This window comes from Spermophilus citellus (assembly GCF_964194105.1).
Source record: "Spermophilus citellus genome assembly, chromosome: 9".
NCBI classification, from domain to species: Eukaryota; Metazoa; Chordata; class Mammalia; order Rodentia; family Sciuridae; genus Spermophilus; species Spermophilus citellus.
Genome location: NC_138191.1, coordinates 116,155,055 through 116,177,955, shown reverse-complemented (window position 1 = coordinate 116,177,955; position 22,901 = coordinate 116,155,055). Strand labels below are relative to the sequence as shown.

The 22,901-nt window shown below is 42.6% G+C and overlaps 1 protein-coding gene and 1 pseudogene across 2 annotated transcripts in view; both read right to left on the bottom strand.

Moving 5' to 3' along the window:
- The window catches only part of BSDC1 (BSD domain containing 1), a 27,597-nt gene extending 4,696 nt beyond the window's left edge, over positions 1-22,901 (bottom strand). The window contains exons 1-9 of the mRNA XM_081307558.1: positions 22,866-22,901; positions 22,545-22,605; positions 16,591-16,707; positions 13,697-13,915; positions 12,014-12,068; positions 10,088-10,203; positions 9,614-9,682; positions 9,369-9,447; positions 6,117-6,596 (exon numbers count right to left, since the gene is read on the bottom strand). Of these exons, the coding sequence (XP_081163684.1) occupies positions 6,117-6,596; positions 9,369-9,447; positions 9,614-9,682; positions 10,088-10,203; positions 12,014-12,068; positions 13,697-13,915; positions 16,591-16,707; positions 22,545-22,605; positions 22,866-22,876 (1,207 nt within the window). The 5' untranslated portion in view covers positions 22,877-22,901. The remainder of the gene's footprint in view (positions 1-6,116; positions 6,597-9,368; positions 9,448-9,613; positions 9,683-10,087; positions 10,204-12,013; positions 12,069-13,696; positions 13,916-16,590; positions 16,708-22,544; positions 22,606-22,865) is intronic.
- Positions 7,167-8,793, bottom strand: LOC308656467 (peptide chain release factor 1-like, mitochondrial; annotated as a pseudogene). The gene is made up of 2 exons: positions 8,171-8,793; positions 7,167-7,826 (listed from the first exon to the last, which is right to left on the bottom strand). The product of its transcript is annotated as a peptide chain release factor 1-like, mitochondrial (transcript).

The following is a 22,901-nucleotide window of genomic DNA, read 5'->3' as shown; positions in this document are numbered from 1 at the left end:
TGTTTTATTTTCATATGCACTCCTAGTGTCCACAACACATAGCCAGCATCTAATAGATATTCACAGACCCTTTCTCTAAACCAGTGGTTGGCAAACTATAGTCTGTAATCAAATCCTATAATCTATTTCTGGAAATAAAATTTTGGAACACAGCCATATCCATTTGTTTATAAGTTGCCTGTGGCTGCTCTAATGTGGTAATAGCTGAGTTTAGTAGTGTTAAAACAGACTGTATGGCCCAAGAAGTCTACAGTATATACGATCTGGCCCCACACAGACCAATTTTACCACAACTCCTGCTCTAAGTGATTCTAATACCTGTCACAACGTAACAACCACTATACTAACCATTTCTTTTGGGTGACTTCTTATATGCAATATTTTAAAAATACATGTGAAAGTTATCAGAAAGAAGCAAACTACATAAAAAGTTGCCCAGGCCTACATACCACACACACCAGGTATTCCACACTACCCTCTCTTCTTTGCCACAAGTGGTCAGGCAGACCAGGGTTGAAAACTTATTCCTTTATTTATTGTATACCCTGGGCAGATTATCCTGGCCTTCAGTTTATTTACAAAATAAGATAAAACTACCCTTTTTCCAGGGCTGGGGATACAGCTCAGGTGGTACAGTGCTTGCCTCGCATACACAAGTCCCTGGGTTTGATCCCCAGCATGACAAAAACAAAAACAAACAAACAAAAAAACTCAAAAAAAAAAAAAATCCTTTTTGCAAAGAGCCACTGAGAAGCTTATAGAACGCAGACTCTCTGCCTTGAGCTTCATCAGGTCTACTTGGTGGCTTGGGATTTTGCTTTATCAACAGGTACCTGGGTGATTCCATGGAGACCCAGGCCTGCAGTTTGAGAAATAATGGCATCAGAATTAGAAGTATGAGGGGCTGGGATTGTAGCTCAGTGGCAGAGTGCTTTCCTCACACGTATGAGGCAGGGTTCGATTCTCAGCACCACATAAAAATAAATTTAAAAAAATAAAGGTTAAGAAAAGAAAAAAAAGGGCTGGGGATGTGGCTCAAGCGGTAGCGCGCTCGCCTGGCATGCGTGCGGCCCGGGTTCGATCCTCAGCACCACATACCAACAAAGATGTTGTGTCCGCCGACAACTAAAAAATAAATATTAAAAATTCTCTCTCTCTCTCACTCTCTAAAAAAAAATAAAAAAATAAAATAAAAGAATGGAATAAAGGTATTGTGTCCAACTACGACTAAAAAATAAATAAATAAAATTTAAAAATAAAAAAATACATAGGATTTAAAAAAAAAAAAGAAAAGAAAAAAATAATTAGAAATATGAGCTGGACATGGTGGCGCACATCTGTAATCCCAGCGTCTTGGGAGGCTGAAGCAGGAGGATTGCAAGTTCAAAGCCAGCCTCAGCAACTTAGTGAGGCCCTAAGCAACTTAGGAAGAGCCTCTCTCAAAATAAAACATAAAAAGGACTGGGGATGCAGCTCAGTGGCTAAGCATCCCTGGGGTTAATCCCTGGCACTAAAAAAAAAAAAAAAAAAAAAGAATTATAAACATGAGTGTAGGCTAGGGATATAGCTCAATTGGTAGAGTGCTTGTCTCACATGCACAAGGCCCTGGGTTCAATCCCCAGCACTACACACACACACACACAAAAAAAAAAAAAAAAAAAAAGAGAAAGAGAAAGAAAGAAATATGAGTGTAAAGTGCTTGTTACATACAGAAATAGTGGATATTTAATAAATGGAATGGAGCTCTATTTGTTCTAAAGGTCTCATCTCAGAACTAAACAATTTTGCACAAGGAAACACAGCCAAGTCAAAGCAGATCTGTAACCAAGACTAAATTCTTCTGACCTTGCATCTAAGTTTCCCATGCCTTTAGGCTGCTTGGGTGGCACTTGCCTGCCTGTCAATGCAGCTTCCTGTGGGTCAGACTGCTGACTGATTTCTCACTTCAGAACTGTGGCTGTGGCCATGACAGTTTCCCCTAACCTCTAGAACTTGAAACTCCCTCTTTAGGTTTGAATGACGTGGCAAACCCTTCTAGTGGTAGAAAAGAGTATAAGCTAACATTTCTAGAGCATTTCACATCCACCCCCTGGGGTGGGCGACAGTATCAATTCTCAGATGAGAAAATGAAAGCTTTGGTGGCAGAGATGGGAACAGAGGTACTCCCTGCCACTGGCCTCCTCCTCCCTTTGTCACACAAAAAGCATACTTTTTGTAGCTTAGTGGTACACCCTTGCCTTGCACATGTGAGGCACTGGGTTCAATCTTCAGCATCACATAAAAATAAATAAATAGACAAAGAGACAAATAAATAAATAAATAAATATTGTGTCCATCTACAACAAAAAAAATTAAAAAAAAAAAAAAGCATACTAAGATCTCCACTGTGCATGTGGCAGAGACATGATCTATGCAATTTAAGGCTTCATAATGGAGTTTGACTGCTTTTTGTTTTGTTTTCAGGTCATAAAATCCATGACCACTAACCTGCCTGGACCATCATCTTTGTTTTGCTATTAAAACTATTTCAAAGTGCTGTCACTCACAGCTGATTTTATTCTGTTTAATTGGCTGTCTGCTTCCTCAGATAAGAAATGGACACAAAAACAGCTCTCAGGTCTCATAGTCAATGTTGAAGTGGGGCCTTCAACCCAGGGCCACAAGCCATAGGCTTGCCCCAAACTCCTCTTTTCTGCCCTTGCTGAGAAGCTGAGCAAGGTAAGTGCAGTCTTTTAGATTTGATAGGTCCTAGGGACAAAATACTGGTGGGAGCAACTCTGCAATGACAGGAATCATCCTGGGAGACCCTATGGCTAGGCAACTCAAAGAGACTCTGCTACACCCAAGGACTAAGCCTAATACCTTTCTAGGATGTGGGCATAGGAGTCACTCTGTCTCTAAGCCTCTGTTCCTTTAAAATTTACTCCCTCTACTATGTTCCCACTATTTTAGCCTAGTCCAAGACCCTGGCTTCCCCCTATCTGACTGACTACAGTTGCTTTCAGGGGTCTTCTGCATGGTACACCCAGCTCCTCCTTTCACAAGCCCTAGTGGGTTAGAGGGAGCACAGCAGTAGTAAAGAGCTCTCACTGTACTTCCTCCATAATCCCAGTTTCATCCAGTTTCCAAACATGACTACTTTTTTCTGATCACCCTCTTTGCCACCCAATTCCAAATGGAACCTATAACTCTTTTTTTTTTTTTTTAAAGAGAGAGGAGAGAGAGAGAGAGAGAGAGAGAGAGAGAGAATTTTTTTTTAATATTTATTTTTTAGTTCTCGGTGGACACAACATCTTTGTTGGTATGTGGTGCTGAGGATCGAACCCGGGCCGCAAGCATGCCAGGCGAGCGCGCTACCGCTTGAGCCACATCCCCAGCCCAAGAACCTATAACTCTTTAACCCTGTTTCACTATCCCTCATTTCCTCCTTTACCCAGCTAAGATTTCAGGAATCATCACTGATCAATTCTTGCATATAGTTGGACTTTTTTCTTTTCCTGTTTATTCTTTCTTTTTTTACATCTGATTAAACTTGAACTCTGGTTAAATCCAACTCCCATCTGCTCTGTGCCGTAACCGAGCAACTGAGTATGGCTAGGCAAAATACAACAGGGCTGACAGTCTCACTTAATATCCATGTCCACCAACCCCACTGCACTTGTCAGGCCCATCACCTTACTTCCATAAGACTACTTCCCACTCTTCTAAATATTTATTGGATCAGTGATTGATCTCAGTTTCCTACCAGTAGAAAAAGGGGAGAAACTGCACAGATCTCAGAAGGCTTTTGTGAAGACTGACAAACATATCAAGGGCTTAGTATAGAGGTAGACACAGAAAATGCTCAGAGAATGTTACCTTCCCCAAAGCAGGGCTCTACCCCAATTTTTTTCTGATCAAGATCTATTGCAAAATAATTACCTCCAACTTATAGACGAGTAAACAGAGGCTTAACTTTTCTGAAGCCACAGGCTTCAGAGCTAGCTGGGCTTTGAACCCAGAACTGGCTAAGCCCTTAACTGCTGTGCTGCTTTAGGGTACCAAGCCCAATCTGGCTCCAATTTAAGTTGTTAAATTCTTAAGTTCTATTTTTGAGCCAACCCACCCACTCTTGTTGTACCTCCCTATCCTGGGAGACAATACAGAAATGTGCCCTTAGACTGGACCACCATTCCCCACACCTGTCCAAAACTCTCCAGATCTCCTACACAATGCCTGTCTCCTCGGTGAACATCCGCTGATGCTCAGAGATTCCTTCTTTCTCTGAACTCCTTCGGGACCAAGTCTGTCCCAGACTGCTTCATGCTTCATCATAAAGACTGCCACTTCTGCCCCTCCCCCCTCAGTGTCTCATAAAGAGCAGGTAGGAGCTCAATGTATGACCTCACTGAGTCAGTCAGAAGGAAAGCACTGTTTTGGAGACTGGAAACACTGAAGCTTTCCATCGGGGAGCAGAGTAGGGCTTGGGTGGGGCCCATTCCCCATCCAATGTAGCAAACCAGTCCCTCACTGCCCAGCAGGCCAGCCCTCACTTGCTGGCTAAGCTTTGTGGCTGTGACTGGTACTAAGTGTTAGTGATGACAGCATATATGTGTGTCAAGGGATGAAAGGCAGTTTTGCTGATGATTAGCAGTCTATGGAGAGGGATTTTGAAAAAGGCAAAAAGACTGACAGCAGGGCTGTCCTTGTCCTTTAATTCCTGGAGTTAAAATGGTTGCTTTTTGATATAAACTCAGAGTCTCTGGTCTAAAACTCAATTATAGAGATACTGAAGCTTGCCAGGCCTGATGGTGCACACCTGTAATCCCCAGTCTTGGGAAACCAAGGCAGGAAGTTTGCAAAGTTAAGGCCAGCCTTAACAACTTTGCAATACGCTCACTCAAACTAAAAAATAAAATTTAAGCTGGGCGCTGTGATTCATACCTGTAATCCCAGCGGCTCTGGAGGCTGAGACAGGAGGATCACGAGTTCAAAGCCAGCCTCAGCAATGGCGAGGCGCTAAGCAACTCAGTGAGACCTTTTCTCTAAATAAAATTAAAAAAAAAAAAAAAAGGGCTGGGTATGTGACTCAGTGGCTGAGTCTCAGCCCCTGGGTTCAACCCCTGGTACCCCCCACCAAAAAATAAATTTTTTAAAAGGGCTGGATATGTAGCTCAGTGGTAAAGGGTCTGTGGGTTCAGTTCCCAGTACAGAAAAAAAAAAAAGAAAAAAAAGAAACTGAAGCCCTATCACTAAAGCTGGTGCACCCTAAGTTCAAGTTTTCAAGTTCATGAGTATTCATTTCATTCTTTAAAACAAAAGCCTTGGAAAGTTGAACAACTTTTCTAAGGTTCCACAGGGGAGAAGACCCTTGACATTAACATTACAGGGATTCTTTACTCAGGGCAAGACTGAATTATCCAAAAGGATAGAAATCAGCAGTATGGTAGTTAAGAACATGGCCTTGGAGTCAGACAGGCTTGGGTCTAAATCTGATCTTGCCAATTCCTAGTCATGACAATTTGAACAAATTACTTAACATTTCTGGACCTCACTTTCATCATTTTTAAAAGGACAATTTTAATACCGTCCTCACTGTTTTGTGAGATGTAAGTGACAAATTAAATGCCATATAATATATTTAGCACAGGACCTAACCTAAACCTTATTTTGTGGATTCTAAGATACTAACTATTGAAGTTGGTGTGGTGATACACACCTGTAATCCCAACGGCTCTGCTGGGGCAGGAGATCACAAGTTCAAGGCCAGGCTTAGCAAATTAGCAAGGCCCTAAGCAACTTAGAAAGACCTTGTCTCAAAATAAAATATAAAAAGGGATGGTAATGTGGCTCAATTGTTGAGCACCCCAGTATCAAATCCCAGTACCAAAAAAAATCCTGACTATTATAAAATGTGCATGTTAAGACTTGATGAAATATGAAATATGTTAATAAACATATTTGAAATATGTTTGAAATATGTCCTCCTCCTCCTCAGGTATCACAAATGAAGGAAATTTGCTACTAGGATCAAGACAAGGGACAAGGAGACACATTTGCCTTATTAAGTGGCAATTCTTGCCTGCCCTGCCCAGACATCACCACCTCCCCACCCCGCCTTGAGCCTCCAGACCTACCTTTTTTGCCATTGTTGGAGGGTGTAGACTTCCCACTATCCGAATTCAGCTCAAACACCCGTAAGTCTGTGGGCACCTCCTCCCTCAGAGTCTCTACTCTGGCTGGAGGCCTGGGCTCTGGAACACTGGGGCGGCCAGCAGGAGTTAGGGGCTTGGAGGTAACTGGGGGTGGGGGACCAGTCTCGCCCTCATCCACAGCCTGGCCCTGTTCCTCCAAAGATGCCTCAAGCAACTTTTGGGACAGGTCTTTGGGAAGCACTGGTGCCTCAGGTGTACAGGCAGGATTGGCAATCTGTGTCACCAGGGAGATGCTCTCACTGCTCTCTGATGGAGTCACCTCTGCTGGGGGCTCAACTGGGATCACAGGAGTCTCTTCACAGGAGCTCTGGGGGGCAGGTCTTCCTTCAGGAGGTGTGGAAGTTATGGTCACAGGAATCTTTGCCTCTTTTGGAGATATGGGTGAATTGCTCACAAGTTCTTCTGCAGAGAAAGGTAGGAGAAAATGGTATTATACTCTAACTAGCCTCACGACAACCCTGGAACTCTCAAGTTCAACCCAAGTTTACTCCAATGAAGACAAATGCCATTTCTCTCCATTCCATCCTCTGGTACTTCTGCAGACACTCCATGCTAGTCAGTCCCACATGCCCCTCTGGGCCTTGCCAGCAATGTGGCTTAAGGTAACATAAAAATTGGAAAGCTAAGACTTGAAAGTGGATCAGTTTCAGGGTTCAGGTCAGGCTCTGCCACATACTAGGTGTATGACTGGGCAAGCCACTTAACTTTTTTTTTTAATATTAAAATATTTAATTTTAAGGACTTTACAGAAAACAAATGAGTTAATCTGCTTAAAGAGCGCAAGATTTACAGCAGTCATATTATGAATGTTTTACTAATGCATTGAGGGAGATCTACATTAATTATCCATCATGAATATGTATATTGCTTCCCATTATAAACACTTGTTTAAAAAGAACACTCATGAGTATGCACAACTGATGTGCTACAGTATTTTCCTGAGTGCATGAAATACTTTCATAACAAATCAACCTAAGCTTTTTTGGAAGCATTTTCTAATAAAGATTCATAATCAGCATAGTTCTTCAGTGACTGTATAAGTTCATCCAGTAGATAATCTCCTTGCATAAAAGTCTCAAGACCATGCAGTGACTTGTTATTATGTGATCTGTGACCCGGTTCTGTGGAAAATAATATGTTCTTATTTTCTCTAATCTTCCTTTAGTTCTAACATGAATCTTCCTACCACTGTAATCTTTTACTTGTTTCTTCCTCTAGACGCATATTGTACAGCTTTGCACGCAAACTTTTTCATAGCCATCTCTATTTTTCAGTTGAGACCTCTCTTGTTGGCATTCAGAAACAACACCTGTTGGAAGACGAACAATCCAGACAGCACTGTCCGTGGTATTTACATGCTGACCCCCAACTCCACTAGCTCGCTTAGTATCAATTCTCAAATCTTTTGGATTAATCACCATATTAATCTCAGTGGGCTGGGATAATATTGCCACTGCCATGGTGCTAGTATGGATGTGGCCTTGCTTTTCTGTCCTTGGCACTCTCTGTACTCTATGCACTCCCCCTTCAAATTTTATGTGTTTATAGGCTTCTGAACCGCCAATGCTGGCAGATGCATATCTAAGGCCACCTATTTCACTTGGAAAGTATTCTAAGGTTTCAAAATGCCATCTTTTATTTTTATTTATTTTTTTAAGAGAGAGAGAGAATTTTTTAATATTTATTTTTTAGTTTTTGGCAGACACAACATCTTTGTATGTGGTGCTGAGGATCGAACCCGGGCTGCACGCATGCCAGGCGAGCGCGCTACCACTTGAGCTACATCCCCAGCCCTCAAAATGCCATCTTTTAAATGCAGCATATTGGGGGCTGGGGATGTGGCTCAAGCGGTAGCGCGCTCGCCTCGCATGCGTGCGGCCCAGGTTCGATCCTCAGCACCACATACCAACAAAGATGTTGTGTCCGCCGAGAACTAAAAAATAAATATTAAAAATTCTCTCTCTCCCCTCTCTCACTCTCTCTTTAAAAAATAAAATAAAATAAATGCAGCATATTGCTGATACATATCAAACATCTGAGAAGTAAACAACATGGCCTCCTGACCCCCAACTCCTGCAGTTACCTCCAGGATCAAATCACTTTCATCAGTTTCTTCTGATGCTTCAACTGAGTTATTTCTTTTTGACACAAAGTTATTTCATTCTCTGCAAGTTTCCTTAAATCTTCATTTTCATCGTGCAGCAAGTACTTGGTCTCCCACAGCTCCTGCTCCTTCTCGCTCAGGAATTTGGTGACCACTACCAAATCCGGCCTCCTGAATCGTAACTGGCTTTCTGACCCTGCCTGGCGCTGGAGGAAAGTCCGTAAAGGCCTGCCACGGGCGACCAGCTCCTCCAGTGGCGGGCTACTGTAGCTTAGGGACCCACGGGCTGCGCCAACAGCCTGGCCAGCCCACAGACCATGGGCAGTGCCCCACAGAAGCCCACCCCACATGGTTGGCCCCACTTTTTTTTTAATATTCATTTTTTAGTTGTAGTTGGACACAATACCTTTATTTTATTTATTTTTATGTGGTGCTGAGGATCGAACCCAGGGCCTCGCACATGCTAGGCAAGTGCTCTACCACTGAGCCACAACCCCAGCCCCAAGCCACTTCACTTTTAACTTACCTGCCTCATTTGGGAAAGAGGAATAATGGTACTGTGGTAAGGAATACACATGTAAAGCCTCTAGTGTAGAGTAGGCATGTAGTATAAGCACTAACTAAAAGTATAATAATCATGTCATCAGGGTGGCTCCAACATGCTATTCTAAGCTGAACTACCAGGTAGAGGATGCTCAGCTCCCTTTCGAATCTGTCTAGGCATTAGTATCACCACAGGAGGCTGCTAAAAATATATCTTTGGCCACATTCCTACAGTCTTATTTAGAAGGTTAGGAAGGAATCTGGATTTTCAATGTGTTCCCTAGTGTCTATGAAGCAAGCAGCTGGTCCACGGCTGGCAAGGCAGTCTGTTTCACCTGATACCTGTAATTTCTGAATATAAACTTGGGGTTTCACCAACCTTGTTCGATATTCTCTTGTTAGCTCCATCTATGCTCAGCACATACACTGTTTATTCTTTACTCTCCTCTGGGGCACCACAACTCTCCAGACCTCAGAGTCCCAGAGACAAGCCTGTCATTTGCCTATTACATCTAAACACCTCTTACCTTCTTCTTCCTCCCAGCCAGGCTCTTCAGAGATGCTCTGTTCTGCCCGCTGCTTCAGGGCATCCCTCCGGGCCTGCTCCTGAGGGTGGGGAAGCAATGGCCAGAAATGGTCAGGGGACTCTATTCCCAGCTCCTGGTCCTGACCCCAGAACCCTTGGCACCCTGTCTCCCTTTCTTGTCTCAACAAAATCCAGCCTATGCTCCCCAGGTTTGAGCAGGGACCTCCCCAGGCAAGACCAGCATACCTGCTCTAGTTGATAGACTTTATAGAAATATCGGTGCCAGAATTCTGAATGGGAAACAGCTGCTGGAACCTGGAGGGAGAGGAAGGTGGAGGTGAAGATTTTGAAATGGTATACAGAGTCTCTGTCCCCAGTCTCATCAGTCTGTTCCCAATTGTTCTGGATTTCAGACACAGGAATTGGCTTTGCATTGATTGTCAAAACCCACCCTCATTTTCAGCCAGACCTAACCTCCTGGCCCAGCTTGGTCAAGGAAGGAGAAAAGAACTCCCATCAGGCTGTGCTGGCCCTTCCATTTCTCACCATGCTGACTGCAAGAAGCCTAGCCAATCAGTCTCTTCCATGCAGATTGTTGGCTCAGGACAAGGCTAGTTTGGCTCTACAAGGTCTCCCACTGCCTCCCACTGCACAGGTCCCTCCCACCTGCCGAAACCTCAAGCCTGGAGCCAGGTAAGGTCCTGCTGGCTGGGACCTCACCATCTTGGTGTAGAGGGCCCGGATGGAGAGGCTGCCTACAAGGAGCTCTGAGATCTCCCCCTTCTTGTCTTCCAAGCAGAACTGGGAAAGCCAGGCATCAAACATTTCTGGGGGCCCTGCAGAGGGACAGACACTGATGGTCAGTTTCCTGGGTCTGGGGAAAGAACCCTGGGCCTATAGAACATACTTTAGCTTGGATTTGGACAATGAGAAAAGTTTATGGGCTTTTTCAAAACCATTTGGCCCAAAGTGGGAGATCAGGCAGGGTGAAGAGGCATACAGGCCCTACTGGGATCAGAATGCGGCAGCTACGTGAACTTCAGAAAAGGCTGTATTCTCTATTTTCTCCTATTTCTGCTGGCTACTGAATCTCCCCCTGAAATAGCTGTCTGAGGTCACTTCACTAGTGGAATCATATTGCCAGAGCCATTGGCTGCTTCTCTTTTTCTCTCAGGTGGCTATACCACTGTTTATGCCCTGAGGGCCACTGCCTTCCCGGAAAGCCCTTGTCCCTCTGGCTTCTCTTGTTCTTTCCCTCCCGCTCTCTGGTTATTCCATCTGAATCTTTACGGGCTTCTAGTTTTCCTTTCCTCTCCTTACACGTCTTCACTTTCTATTTTCTACCAAAATAGTCTATCTCCACTAAACCATGAATTTCAACCTTCTTCTCCCACTGAAAATTTCTCTCTCTCTGCAACCTGGACTACCCTCCTGGCCTCCAGATTCAATTGCAAACACAACATGTTTATTTTCTTCCCTTCCAGGTATCCACTGGAAATCCAGGAGCCATCCTAGATCTCCTCAGACACCTCTCTTATCCTCTGGTTGACTCCACTTCCTCCCCCATCTCCTACATGCACACCTTCCTCTTCGTTCCACCTGCCTCTTTCTAAGACCTGGCCTTATCTCTGAGATGAGAATTCCTATGAAGCATCCTAGCTGGATTTCCAGTCTTTGTCTCTATTTTGTCCCTCATAATACTACCTCAAGTGTTGCTTTATAAAATGACAAATCTGATAATCCCAGGGCTCAAAACTCTTTAGTAGTTTTCTATGGAAGGGCTTTTTAAAGCTAGGGTCTTCAAAGGGTTGAAGAATTCCCATACTGTACACAAAATATTACAGAGAGAAGGCTTGTTATTTTCAATAGTTTTAAGGCCTTTGTGACTAAAAAGAACACTACTTCGAACCTTGTAGGACAAAATTCAAACTGGGTAATCCAGCGCCACCAGCAGAATGGTTGCCTTTATTCCCTCACAAGGGCTCTTTAATCCAGTGTGACCAAAAGTTAGGGGCTCCCTGTTCTTTCTGGATCATCAAATATACTGTTGCTTTTACTTGAATATCCTTTTCCACTTCTAAGAGTAAAATCAGTTTACTTCTAACCCATACTTAAAACCTCAATTCAAGTGTCACTTCCTATGTTCTCGAAGTACCTTAGGTGCCATTCCTTGAGCTCTCACTGTCCCTGTCTTTCTGAGGAAACTGTCACTCTACTTGTACTATCTCTGCTTTCTTTCATTCTTCCTATTTCTCCCTCCAACAGTGTGGTACTGGGCCTGCTGGGCTGGGTTGAAGGTTTGACTTATTTCTAGTCTCCAGTTCCCAGCACAGACACAGGGGCTTAGCAAATAGGAGAACAGGAGCTGAAGGCAGGCAGGCAGGGAATAAGGGCTAGAAGGGAGGCCAAACAAAGAGAATGAGGGACCAGAGGAGTGAAGTCTCTGTATAGGACAAAGCTGCAGTGAAGAGAGCTGGGGTTCAGGGAAGAAAAGGGACCATCAACCCATCTCACAAGGCACTACTCTGGTCCCTCTATATAACAGGTACTTGGCCTCTGTTATCGGAGATAAAAAGGTTTCAAAGACCATACCCTCTATCTTAGTCTACCTGCCCAATAAGCCCTCCCTCACTGCTACCCCCTCACCATCAGGTTCATTGCAGTAGGTTGCTGGGTCTGACTGCAGGCTATAGAGGCGAGCCTGTAAGCAAAAGAGAACAGACAACAGAAATTCTGGGGTGGATACTGGGCAGAGAAAGCACCCCCTTTGCAACCTACCCAAACAACTACAACTCAGCTTCTTTTCCTGTTGATTTGATTACCAAACCCATAGAGCACTACCCATAAAAACTGTTATCACTAGGCTAAAATCCCAAACTGGGGCTTCCAGAAAAATGGTCTGTCTCCCAGTATTCTACTCTTGGGAACTGAAAATATAGTGTAATCAGTCTACAAAATTATATGTATACAATGCTTCTGAAATATGTGAAATGTGGAAAATGTGAAATGTAAATGTATTAATAAAGTCCAACTTTGAGGGAAAATCACAAAATACAACTATTCCAAAATTATAATCATTCATCAAGAATTTCATGGGCTGAGAGTATAGCTTAGTGAGCACTTGTTTAGCATGTATGAGGCCAGGGATTTGATCCCTAGCACTGTATAAAAAATAAAAAAGTTTCTTGAGCTGGGGATGTAGTTCTGTGATAAGGTCTTGCCTAGGTTGTGTAAGGTCTTGGATTCAATCCCCAGCATTGGGGGGAAAAAAGAATCTCTTAATTTTATAGCCATCTGCCAAATGAACTATAAGCTGTGTTCTCCTTAGGGAAGAGTCAGTCTGTACCAGAACTTCAACACATGGTTTTGGTAGTGAGTCACTGTTACTATAACTTAAAATCTCACTATTGAATGATTTTCACAATTCTGCTCACACATTCACTAAGTGGTGGCACTAATGTCAGTGCTGAAAAACATTCATGAAAAATTAGTATCTTTAAAATGGAAATTCAATATAAAAAAACAAGAAAGAAGGCCCAACAGCCATGATGCCACACTGTGAGTTTAGCAGAAAGCAATCCATGAAACAAGAAAAGCCATAATGAGAAAATAAAATACAGCACAAATACACTACCATGGTTGTTGATTTAAGTGTTCTGAAGACAGGAAATTTATTCCTAATGGAAATTAGTCTTAAATAACATAAATGTGGAGAAAATCATGGCCCCCAAAGATGTTCTTCAAAGTGTCTTTATTAAGTGTGAAAGCTGAAAGGAATTCAAAAGTACATACTTGGGAGATGACAGAATAAGCAATGCGATATTCATTTGTAAGAATTTAAAGACATTAAAAGCAATGGTGATGGGGCTGGGGATGTGGCTTAGTGGTAGAGCGCTTGCCTTGCATGTGTGGGGCACTGGGTTCGATACTTAGCATCACATAAATTAATAAAATACAGATATTGTGTTCATCTACAACTAAAAAAAAAAAAGCAATAGTGATTAGGAAAAATGCTAACAGTGTGTTGTATACTTTTTTAAAAGCAGGTAACAAAACTGCTTGTATAAAGTGTGTATTTTGTTAAAAAGAAAAAGACCAAACTATCTTTACCTACAAATAAGAAGGAAGGTTATATACCAGCAAGAAATCAGAGTTCTCTTTGGGTGATGGAATTATGGGTTTAGAAAAACAATAATTATCTTTTCCTTATTGGTGCTCTTCAATTTAGCTATATAAACTCATTTGTTTTTTGGCCTGAGTATGTTTTGCTTTTGCAGGTAGAGGTTGGAGGCTAAAGCCCAGCACCTGTATGGGAAGCTCAGGGAATACCTTGGTGCCATCATAGGGCTCAGCTGTGCCAGAGGGTGTACCCATCAGGGTGATGACATCGCAGTCAATGGTTTTGTCCGGCGAGGGTGCAAAGGTGTCTGAGATCACCCCTAGGAAGTCAGACAATCCCTTCTTCATTTTTTCTGTCGCCCCTGAGGAGCCTTCAGTCTGCAGAGAGAACCGATAGAGGAAGCAAGTGCCCCAGGAACAGGCTGAAATCTGGAGTAAGGGGTGAAGCATCAGGGGCAAAGGTATACTATGTGAAGGCATCAGGGAAGTGCTCACAACCCTTCACCCCCTTCCTCTAGATTAAGGTGTTCAAGCATTTTAAATCTAGAACCTATCGTAGAGCCTGGGCACAGGCATACAATTATATTTATTAAATGAAAGAAAGGAATAAATGAATGAAATAAATAAGTGGTGTCTGTGCTAATAGCTAGACCTAGAGCCATTCAGGAAGGTTACCATCTGCCATTCATGCTCATCAGTAGCTATGTTTAGCAAGCAGACAGTATTATCAGAGGATTCAATAAAATAAGGTTGGCTAAGAAAACCCCCAAACTTGTTTTTCTTTCTTTTTTTAAAATGGGGCCTTGCTTATGTTGCCCAGGCTAGTCTCAAGAGATCTGCTTCAGTCTCCTGAGTAGTTGGGACTACAGACACATGCCGCCATACCCAATTTCAAACTTGATTTTCAGAACATAACTTCCAGTCTTAAGGTTACCGACTAAGCTGGTGATCAAATGAAGAAATTGCAACGTGTTCCAATGCTAATGGAAAAATTGGAATTTAAAAACCAGTATTTTGGACTAGAATTGTGGCTCTGTGGTAGAGCGTTTGCCTAGCATGTGTGAGGCACTGTGTTTGATTCTCAGCACCACATACTAATAAATAAATAAAATTAAAAAATTCATCAACAACTAATAAAAATATTTAAAAAATAGTATATTGTACTTCACTAGAAATTTAAGGGCTGGGGATATAGCTCAGTTGGTAGAGTGCTTACCTTGCATGCACAAGCCCTGGGTTCAAACCCCAGCACCAAAAAAAAAAAAAAAAAAAAAAAAGAAAAAGAAAAAGAAAAAAAATTTAAGAGACGTACACAATTTTTGCCTTTCACACTGACTTTATAATGTAACTCCTAGGGCTTGGGTGGTGGCTCAGTAGTAGAGCATTTGCTTAGTGTATGTGAGGAGGTACTGGGTTTGATTCCTAGCACTGCATATGAATAAACAAAATATTTCTTTTTTTTTTTTTAAAGACTATAACTCTTAGCTGGATACAGCAGAGCATGACTATAATCCCAGCTACTCAGGAGGCTGAGGCAGGAAGATCTCAAGTTCAAGGTCAATCTCACAAATTTAGCAAGATTCTGTCTCTAAATAAAGTGAAAAGGGGTAGGGATGTAGCTCAGTGGTAGAGCAACCCTGGGTTCAATCCCCAGTACTATGAAAACAAAACATACAAACAAAGAAAAAGCAGAATCTTAACTCCTATCTCACAAAAGGATTCCATGGTACATCTCTGATTAATAAAAATAGGTCCAGTGAGAATATTTGTTGGCCCAAAATATGTAAAAATATTTTCTTGTGGGCAGTCTTGCAATATATATTAAAAACCATACTCACCCTCTGGTTCTTTCCAATATTTTATTTTATTAATAAGAAAATATGAAAAAAAAGAAGAAGAAAAAAAAAAGAAAATATGGCAGGTGTAGTTCAGTGGTAGAGTGCCTGTCTAGCATGTGTGAGGCACGGGGTTTGATCCTCAGCACCACTTAAAAATAAGTAAAGGTGTTGTGTCCATCTACAACTTAAAAAATATTAAAAAGGGATGGGGTTGTGGCTCAGTGGTAGAGTGCTTCCCTAGCATGTGCAAGGCACTGGGTTTGTGCCTCAGCACCATAAATAAATAAATAAATAAAAATAAAAGAATCAACATCTAACAAAAACTTTTTTAAAAAATTAAAAAAAATATATGGCAATGGGCAAGAAGTTAGCAGTCAGAATGTTCACTGTAGCTATGTGTACAACACTGGAAAAACTGAAATAACTAGGTACTACTGAAATCTACAAAATAGAATAACATGCCATTTTCGATGTAATGATGAAGTAAAAATTTAAAAAATTAGATTAATGGGCTGGGGATGTGGCTCAAGCGGTAGCATGCTCGCCTGGCATGCATGAAGCACTGGGTTTGATCCTCAGCACCATATAAAAGTAAAATAAAGATACTGTGTCCACCTAAAACTAAAAAATAAATATTTAAAAAAAGGTAGATTAAAAAGCATGGTACTTGGCCAGGCACTCTGGCACAAGCCTGTAATCCCAGCAGCTGGGGAGGCTAAAGCAAGAGGATTGCAAATTCAAATTCAGCCTCAGCAACTAAGTGAGGCCCTACGTGACTTAGTGAGACCCTGTGACAAAATAAAAAATAAAAAGGGATGGAGATGTAGCTCAGTGGTTAAGTACCTTTGGGTTCATTCCCCGGTACCTCTCCCCAAACAAACAAAACATGGTATTCAGTTGATCACAGTTTTAAAGAAAGTGAACATAGGGATAGGTCCCCAAAACAATAGTTATCTTTGCAAGATAGAATTATGAGTGTTTCTAGGTTGGTCCTATCTTTTCTTTTACTCTCCTGTTTTTCTGCTTCCATATTTTCTAAGTTTTTTACAATGAGACTTTGCTAATGAAACCTTGCTAAAAGAATACAGAAGTTGGAAGTTAATTATTACTATACTTGCTTGGTGAACATAATTCTTTCAAAACAGGAGGAAAAATAATCCCCGTATTTCCCCCCTATAGGAGGGAAAATAATCACCTAATGATAGGAATGTTGGGAGTCCCCACCAGGATCCCAGGGCAAGTCCTTGAAGTGTGGGCAGTACTCACAGCCAGCTTCTCCTTGACCACACTGGCCGTGGCTGCGATGGTACAGGCTGTGTCATGTTGTACCACCTGAGTAAACTCTGTCAGGTCTCGCTTCATGAACTCCAAAGCTTCAGATGACTATGGGAGGACAGAGAAGGATGACAGAGCTGGCAGATTCTACCAGTCCTTGTTTCTATTACCTGTGCTTCTTCAGTACCAGACACATGGAAATCTCAAGTGATGTAAGAATCTGGGCTTGGAAACAATGCCCATTTGTCTAGTTCCATGACCTGGGATTACCTGGCAGCAGAGAGTGCAAGGGAATTCCTGCCACTCAGTACAGGGACTGAGCTACGTGGCCATAATTGAGTCTCACCTAGTCCTTGGTTTTCCCCTATTCAATGAGGACAGACAGTAGACCAGGTCAGCAATTCACAAGAGCACAGTAGGGAAAGGGGACCCACCAAGTCTGAAAAAAGATTTTGATGAGTTGTTTTGATATGCTTTAAGTTATATGTGTTTCAAATTTCAAGTAACAAGAGACAGGTGGGTGATTTTTTTAATCAAAGGAAGTAAGAGAAGATTCTCTCTGAGGCCTCCTCAGCTGTACCATTCCACATGCATAAAGCTTCAAAAAAAAAAAAAGCTCCTTTGGGCCTGATACTTTTGTTTATCAAACAATCTGTTTCTTACCTTGCACTTGGAGCCAGCTTGAGAAAGCAGGCCTTCACCGCTTTCTACATTTTGCTTTTACCTTACTTGTGTCATACTCACCACCCTCTAGGATGCCTTCCTGGAATATCTCTGTGCTCACCCCACCCTACAAGCCTCCTCCTTTTACATGGGATCAATCACCTGTACTTTATAAAGCATGTTTTTTAGTGTTGTGGTGGTTAGTTTTTCTGGGAAGGGCCCACCAACTTTCATCAGCCTGGGAAGTCTGTGAGTGGGGCAGTCTCATGCATGAGCTAGAGGCTTCTCTAGGGAACAGGAATCATGCCTCAGTATCAGATATCAGATTCCTTAATTGGGGGCAGAGGGTCATTTGTTTATCATGTGGTCTCAGTCTCAGAGTCAGAAAGGTTATTTATTACTTCACTCCGTCTATCCACAGTGTCATCACCTTAGTTCAGATCATCCTACTCTTTTATGTGGACTCCTCTACTGCATTTTCCTTATGACATCCAGTGGGCACTTTATTGGTCAGGGCAGACCAAGGTGCTCCCTGCTTTACATTTTTCAATGTTTACACACCATCTTAAGAGTAATTATAGGGCTGGGGATGTGGCTCAAGCGGTAGCGCGCTCGCCTGGCATGCGTGCGGCCCGGGTTCGATCCTCAGCACCACATACCAACAAAGATGTTGTGTCCTCCGAGAACTAAGAAATAAATATTAAAAAAAAAAAAAATTCTCTCGCTCGCTCTTTAAAAAAAAAGAGTAATTATAAAATCTTTACTTTCATTTATGAGGCTTATAAATCCTAGTCTCTGGCAGACTCTCCTCCCTGACCCTGCAAAGCCCCCTCATTTTACACAGGATCAATCACCATTGCACACCCTTGCTGAACTCCAATGGGCCTTCCTCAGATTTCTCAAATGTCCTAGCATTCTCCTTACCTCAAAAAGTATGAATACATTATTCCCTTCCCTGAAGCATAGTTCTAATTTTCCAGAGCAAACAAGTAAGCAAACAATGAATTAACTCTCTCACTTGGTTAGCTCTTTTTTAAAAAAATCCTTTGTTTTATTTATTTATTTTTATTTGGTGCTGAGGATCGAACCCAGAGCATCACACATGCTAGGCAAGCGTTCTACCGCTGAGCCACAACCCCAGCCCCAAACTGGTTAACTCTTATTCATCATTCAGATCTATGCTTCTATGCTACATCCCTAGAGAAGCTTCCCTGATTCCTCTTTAGGTTCAGCTGGCTCCTCTGGCCTTACTTCTTTAAAATCTGCCATATTTTAGACTCCAGATTACTGCTCAGTGTCTATCTTCCTAGATGAACTGTAAGTTCCACGAACACAAAGCCCAAGGTTTTTATGTTCACTGATGCTTTCCTGATGTCTGACACAGAGCCTGGCATACAGAGGTACTCAAAAAAATGTTGTTTGTTAAATGTATGTGCACTAGCCCAATTTAAATTATATAGTCACAGGTACAACTGTTTGATGTTGTCTTACCCACAAGATTGAACTCTGAGGGGACAGACATGAACAGACATGCTGCTTGCCCTCAAGAAAGTTACAGTCTATTGGGAAAATGCTCACTCCATAGGCTGATGTGCAATGGGAAAGCAGTAACCAGTATATTATAGGAAACTTGGGAAGATTTGGTAAAGGGAAGCCTGAAGTAGGCCATAGGAGGGCTGGGGTTGTGGCTCAGTGGCAGAGAGCTTGCCTAGCATATGTGAGGCACTGAGCTCGATTCTCAGCACTGCATATAAATAAATACAATTTTAAAAATATTTTAAAAAATCATGGTTTAGGGCTGGGGTTGTGGCTCAGCAGTAGAGTGCTCCTAGCACAGGTGAGGCCCTGGGTTTGATCCTCAGCACCACATAAAAATAAATTAACTAACAATATTGTATCCAACTACAACTAAAAAATAAATATTTTTTTAAAATAATGATTAAAAAAAATAAATAGGAGCCGGATGTGGTGGTGCATGCCTATAATCTCAGTGGCTCAGGAGGCTGAGGCAGGAGAATTATGAGTTCAAAGCCAGCCTCAGCAATTCAGCAAGGCCCTAAGGAACTCAGTAAGATCCTGTCTCGAAATAAAATACAAAAAGGGCTGGGGATGTGGCTTAGTGGTTACACACCTCTGGGTTCAATCTCTGGTTAAAAAAAAAAAATGACTAGGAGCCAGAAAGTCTGGATGTGGGGTTTACAGAAGCCTATAAACATTTTAGTCCTGATGAACATAAAATGTGAAGCAGAAACAGTGAGGAATAAAGCTGGAAAGGTTGCCAAGGACACCTATGAGTAGCCACCAAAAGTTTGAAGAGAGTGAGACATGATATTTTTCTTTTTTTGGGGGGGGAGTCCCAGGGATTGAACTCAGGAGCATGTGACCACTGAGCCACATCCCCAGCCCTATTTTGTATTTTATATAGAGACAGGGTCTCATTGAGTTGCTTAATGCCTCACTTTTGCTGAGGCTAGCTTTGAACCTGCAAAATCCTCCTGTCTCATCCTCCGCAGCTGCTGGGATTACAGGCATGCGCCACATGCCTGGCCTGATTTTTATTTTCAATAGGCCACTCTAGCGACTGGCATGGAGGACGGGTGCAAGAGTAAATAAGTTGGAAGAGGGAAGAACAGTCAGGAGGCTGTTTACTGCAATCATCCAGTAAAGAAAATATAAGAAAATGAATAAGGACAGTGCTGCTAAGGATGGAAAAGATAGGATTAATTCAAGAAATACTAGGCAAAAAAGGAAGATTTAGTGATTAAATAGATATGTTCAGTGAGGGCAGAAAAAGGACAGGGAAGAGTGACTAATACAAAAATAGGTGACTATGTAGATGCAGTGCAGTTGGCTAAGTGAGAAAATATTAAAGGAGGAGCAAGTTTAGAGACTTTGGGCATGTAGAATTTGAGGAGACCATGGGATATCTGGAATAGTTGTCTAGCAGGAGCTAGCCTTGAACACTGAAGCTTGGGGAAAGAATTGGTAATCAACTTAACATAAAGGGATCACCTGGGAAGAGTTGGAGGAGTGAACAGAAGCAGTGTTCTGAGGATCTCAGAATACCACCTAACAGAGGGGAGCAGAGGAAGAGGAGGTCATGAGCAGTTAGGAAAGGAAAGTCTAGAGAAGTATGTGGAGAACTGAGAATCACGTTGCAAAAGCCAAAAGAGCAAAGTTTCATGGAAAAGGGAGCATTCACTAGTGTCAAAAGCAGCAGAAAGGTCCAGGAAGATAAGAGCTAAAAAACACCCACTGGATTTGGCAAGTAGTGAGTAAAGTTGAGTGTGGCTAGAGATAAATTTACCAGTGCTGGCTTCAGAAGTGGAGAGGGAACTGAGCAAGATCATGCTTGTTGACCTCAAAAATCAAAAAGCATGTGAGGTTGCCTTCTGGAAATGAAAAGACAAAGTGGTTGAACAAGGACTTAAAGGAGAAGTTTCTGAAGTCAACGGGAGGAGAAAAGAAACTGAGTGCTGGAGAGCACTCAGGCCCAGAGGCTGGGGAATTTGGTGAAGCCAAAGAGCAATGTGCCCTTCTCTAGCTATATGTATACTCATGTGTGCACATATAAGAGCACACAGGACATAGCACAAAGTGTATCATCTCAGAAGTGTTGGCTCTGAGGCATGTATGCTAAGCAGCAGGGAAAAGAGTGGTTTCGCTGGGGTCAGGTTGGGAAGCAAGGCCAGGAAAGCTCCAAAAACCAAAAAAAAAAAAAAAAGTAAGAAAAAATGGACTGGAGGAGGTCCCTAAAGTCCCCATCACTCTCAGTGCTTAATAAAAATAGTTAATGCTTATATAATACTGAATATGCTAGGCATTATTCTTAGTGCCTACATACATTATCATTTAATCTTTATTATAATTCCACTAGGTAGGCATTATTATTTCCATTTTACTCTTGAGGAACTGAGGTCTAAAGAGGTTAAATAACTTGCCTAATACCTAAAGATGGAAATTTAAGTCTTCCCTTTCCAAAAAGGCAGAAATAGTGCTTTAATTACCAAAAACGAAGATGGAAGGCTGACCACACTGTGATTCCACTCTCTACCTATTTTTCATAAGTTAAGGTTTCCTTTGAGGGAAACATACAGGAGACCCTCCCGCAACACTTGCTGAATGTTTCTTCAGGAACTTGCTCAACAGGAAGTACACTACTTTAAGGTCTCTTAGATTAAATCTTAGAGTGAAATTCTCCCTCTTAATCCTCATCAACAAATAAACAACTCAGGGCTTTCTGAGATTTGCCAGACTGCAGTTGAGAAGCTGTACAGGAGTTCACAGGCCAAAGCAGGAAAACAAATGTACCCAAAGGAAGGGGCTAATTTAATTGAGATTAGAAGACTCATGGACTCTGCTGCCCCAAAGCAGGACTCACCTCAATTGCTTTAAGTAAATAGTAATTAGTTTTTCCACAATTCAGTTGGACTAACTTTAACAAGCTAACATGGAATAAAACAGGAATATCCAGTGGCATTGCCAGTGACAGGGACAAACATTGTTCATCCCAGAGGTATTATTCAGCAAGAAATTCAAGGTCCTCCATACACTCTGGCCACCCTTCTCTTTCTCTCTCTACCCTTCTTTGGAAATCTGTTTTAGACAGAACTCCTCAGGTACCAGCGTGTATGATACATGCTTATCTCCGGCCTGGGTTCCTGCTTGTTATCCTGTCTAGTCAGGGTTGGCTTTGATATGGTTCCTTCCCCACCACACCTTCCCTAGTGTGTTCTAGAGAAGAATTAGATTAGACAGGTGCTCCGTACTTTCCTTTCACAGCACTTAACCAGAAATAATTAAAACAGCTGTTTGATTACTTGGTTAATGATGCCTCCTCACCAGACTGTGAGCTTTGTGAGACCCAGGACTATATCTGTTTGGTTAAGGTGTGTGTCCTCAGGATCTGTCAGAGAGTGCTGGTTGTGGCATATACTCTAATATTTGGATGGCGATAAAAGTAAGTTTTTTCATTGCTAGGATTCTTTTTCTTCAAGGTCTATATCAAATGTTCTCTCTTCCACGAGCAAGCTGTTAATTTCCTAAGTTGGAATAAACTGCACCTTCCTATGGATTCCTAGGACAGGATCGCTCCAGCTTTAACACAATCGTCATTTTCACTGTGACTAGTATCACACTGGTTTGCATTAGGGCTGGTCCTTCCGTAGGCCGGTAGAGGCTGAAAGGCAGGGCCCAGGTCCACCTCTGGGAGGCCCAGGCCCAAAAGTCGGGCAGTTTTGGTTGGAACAGGTTGCAACGAGGCGGTGGGAATCCCGGCTTACCTTCTCTTTGACTGCCTGATAGCTCTGCTGCAGCCAGCTCCGCCACCACCCCACGTCCTCCCTGTGGAAGACAGACACATCTGGTGGTCCTGCGGTGAGACTCCTGCCCGCCCAGTGATCTCCGGTTTCCCCCTCCGATGTGGCCTGCGGGCCCAGGCTTTGCAGGCCACTTCCCCACCCCTCACACCGCGACTCCTCTCAGCCCTTTCATCTCCGTCCACGCCCGCGCTGTTTTCCTCTTCCCCACCGGGACCCTGGCCCAGCACCCCAACCCTGAGAGAATTCAGGCCCCAACGCCTGGGAGCGGAATGACGGGCTCACCCTTCCGCCATCTTGCCTGCATGACATCACCACTAT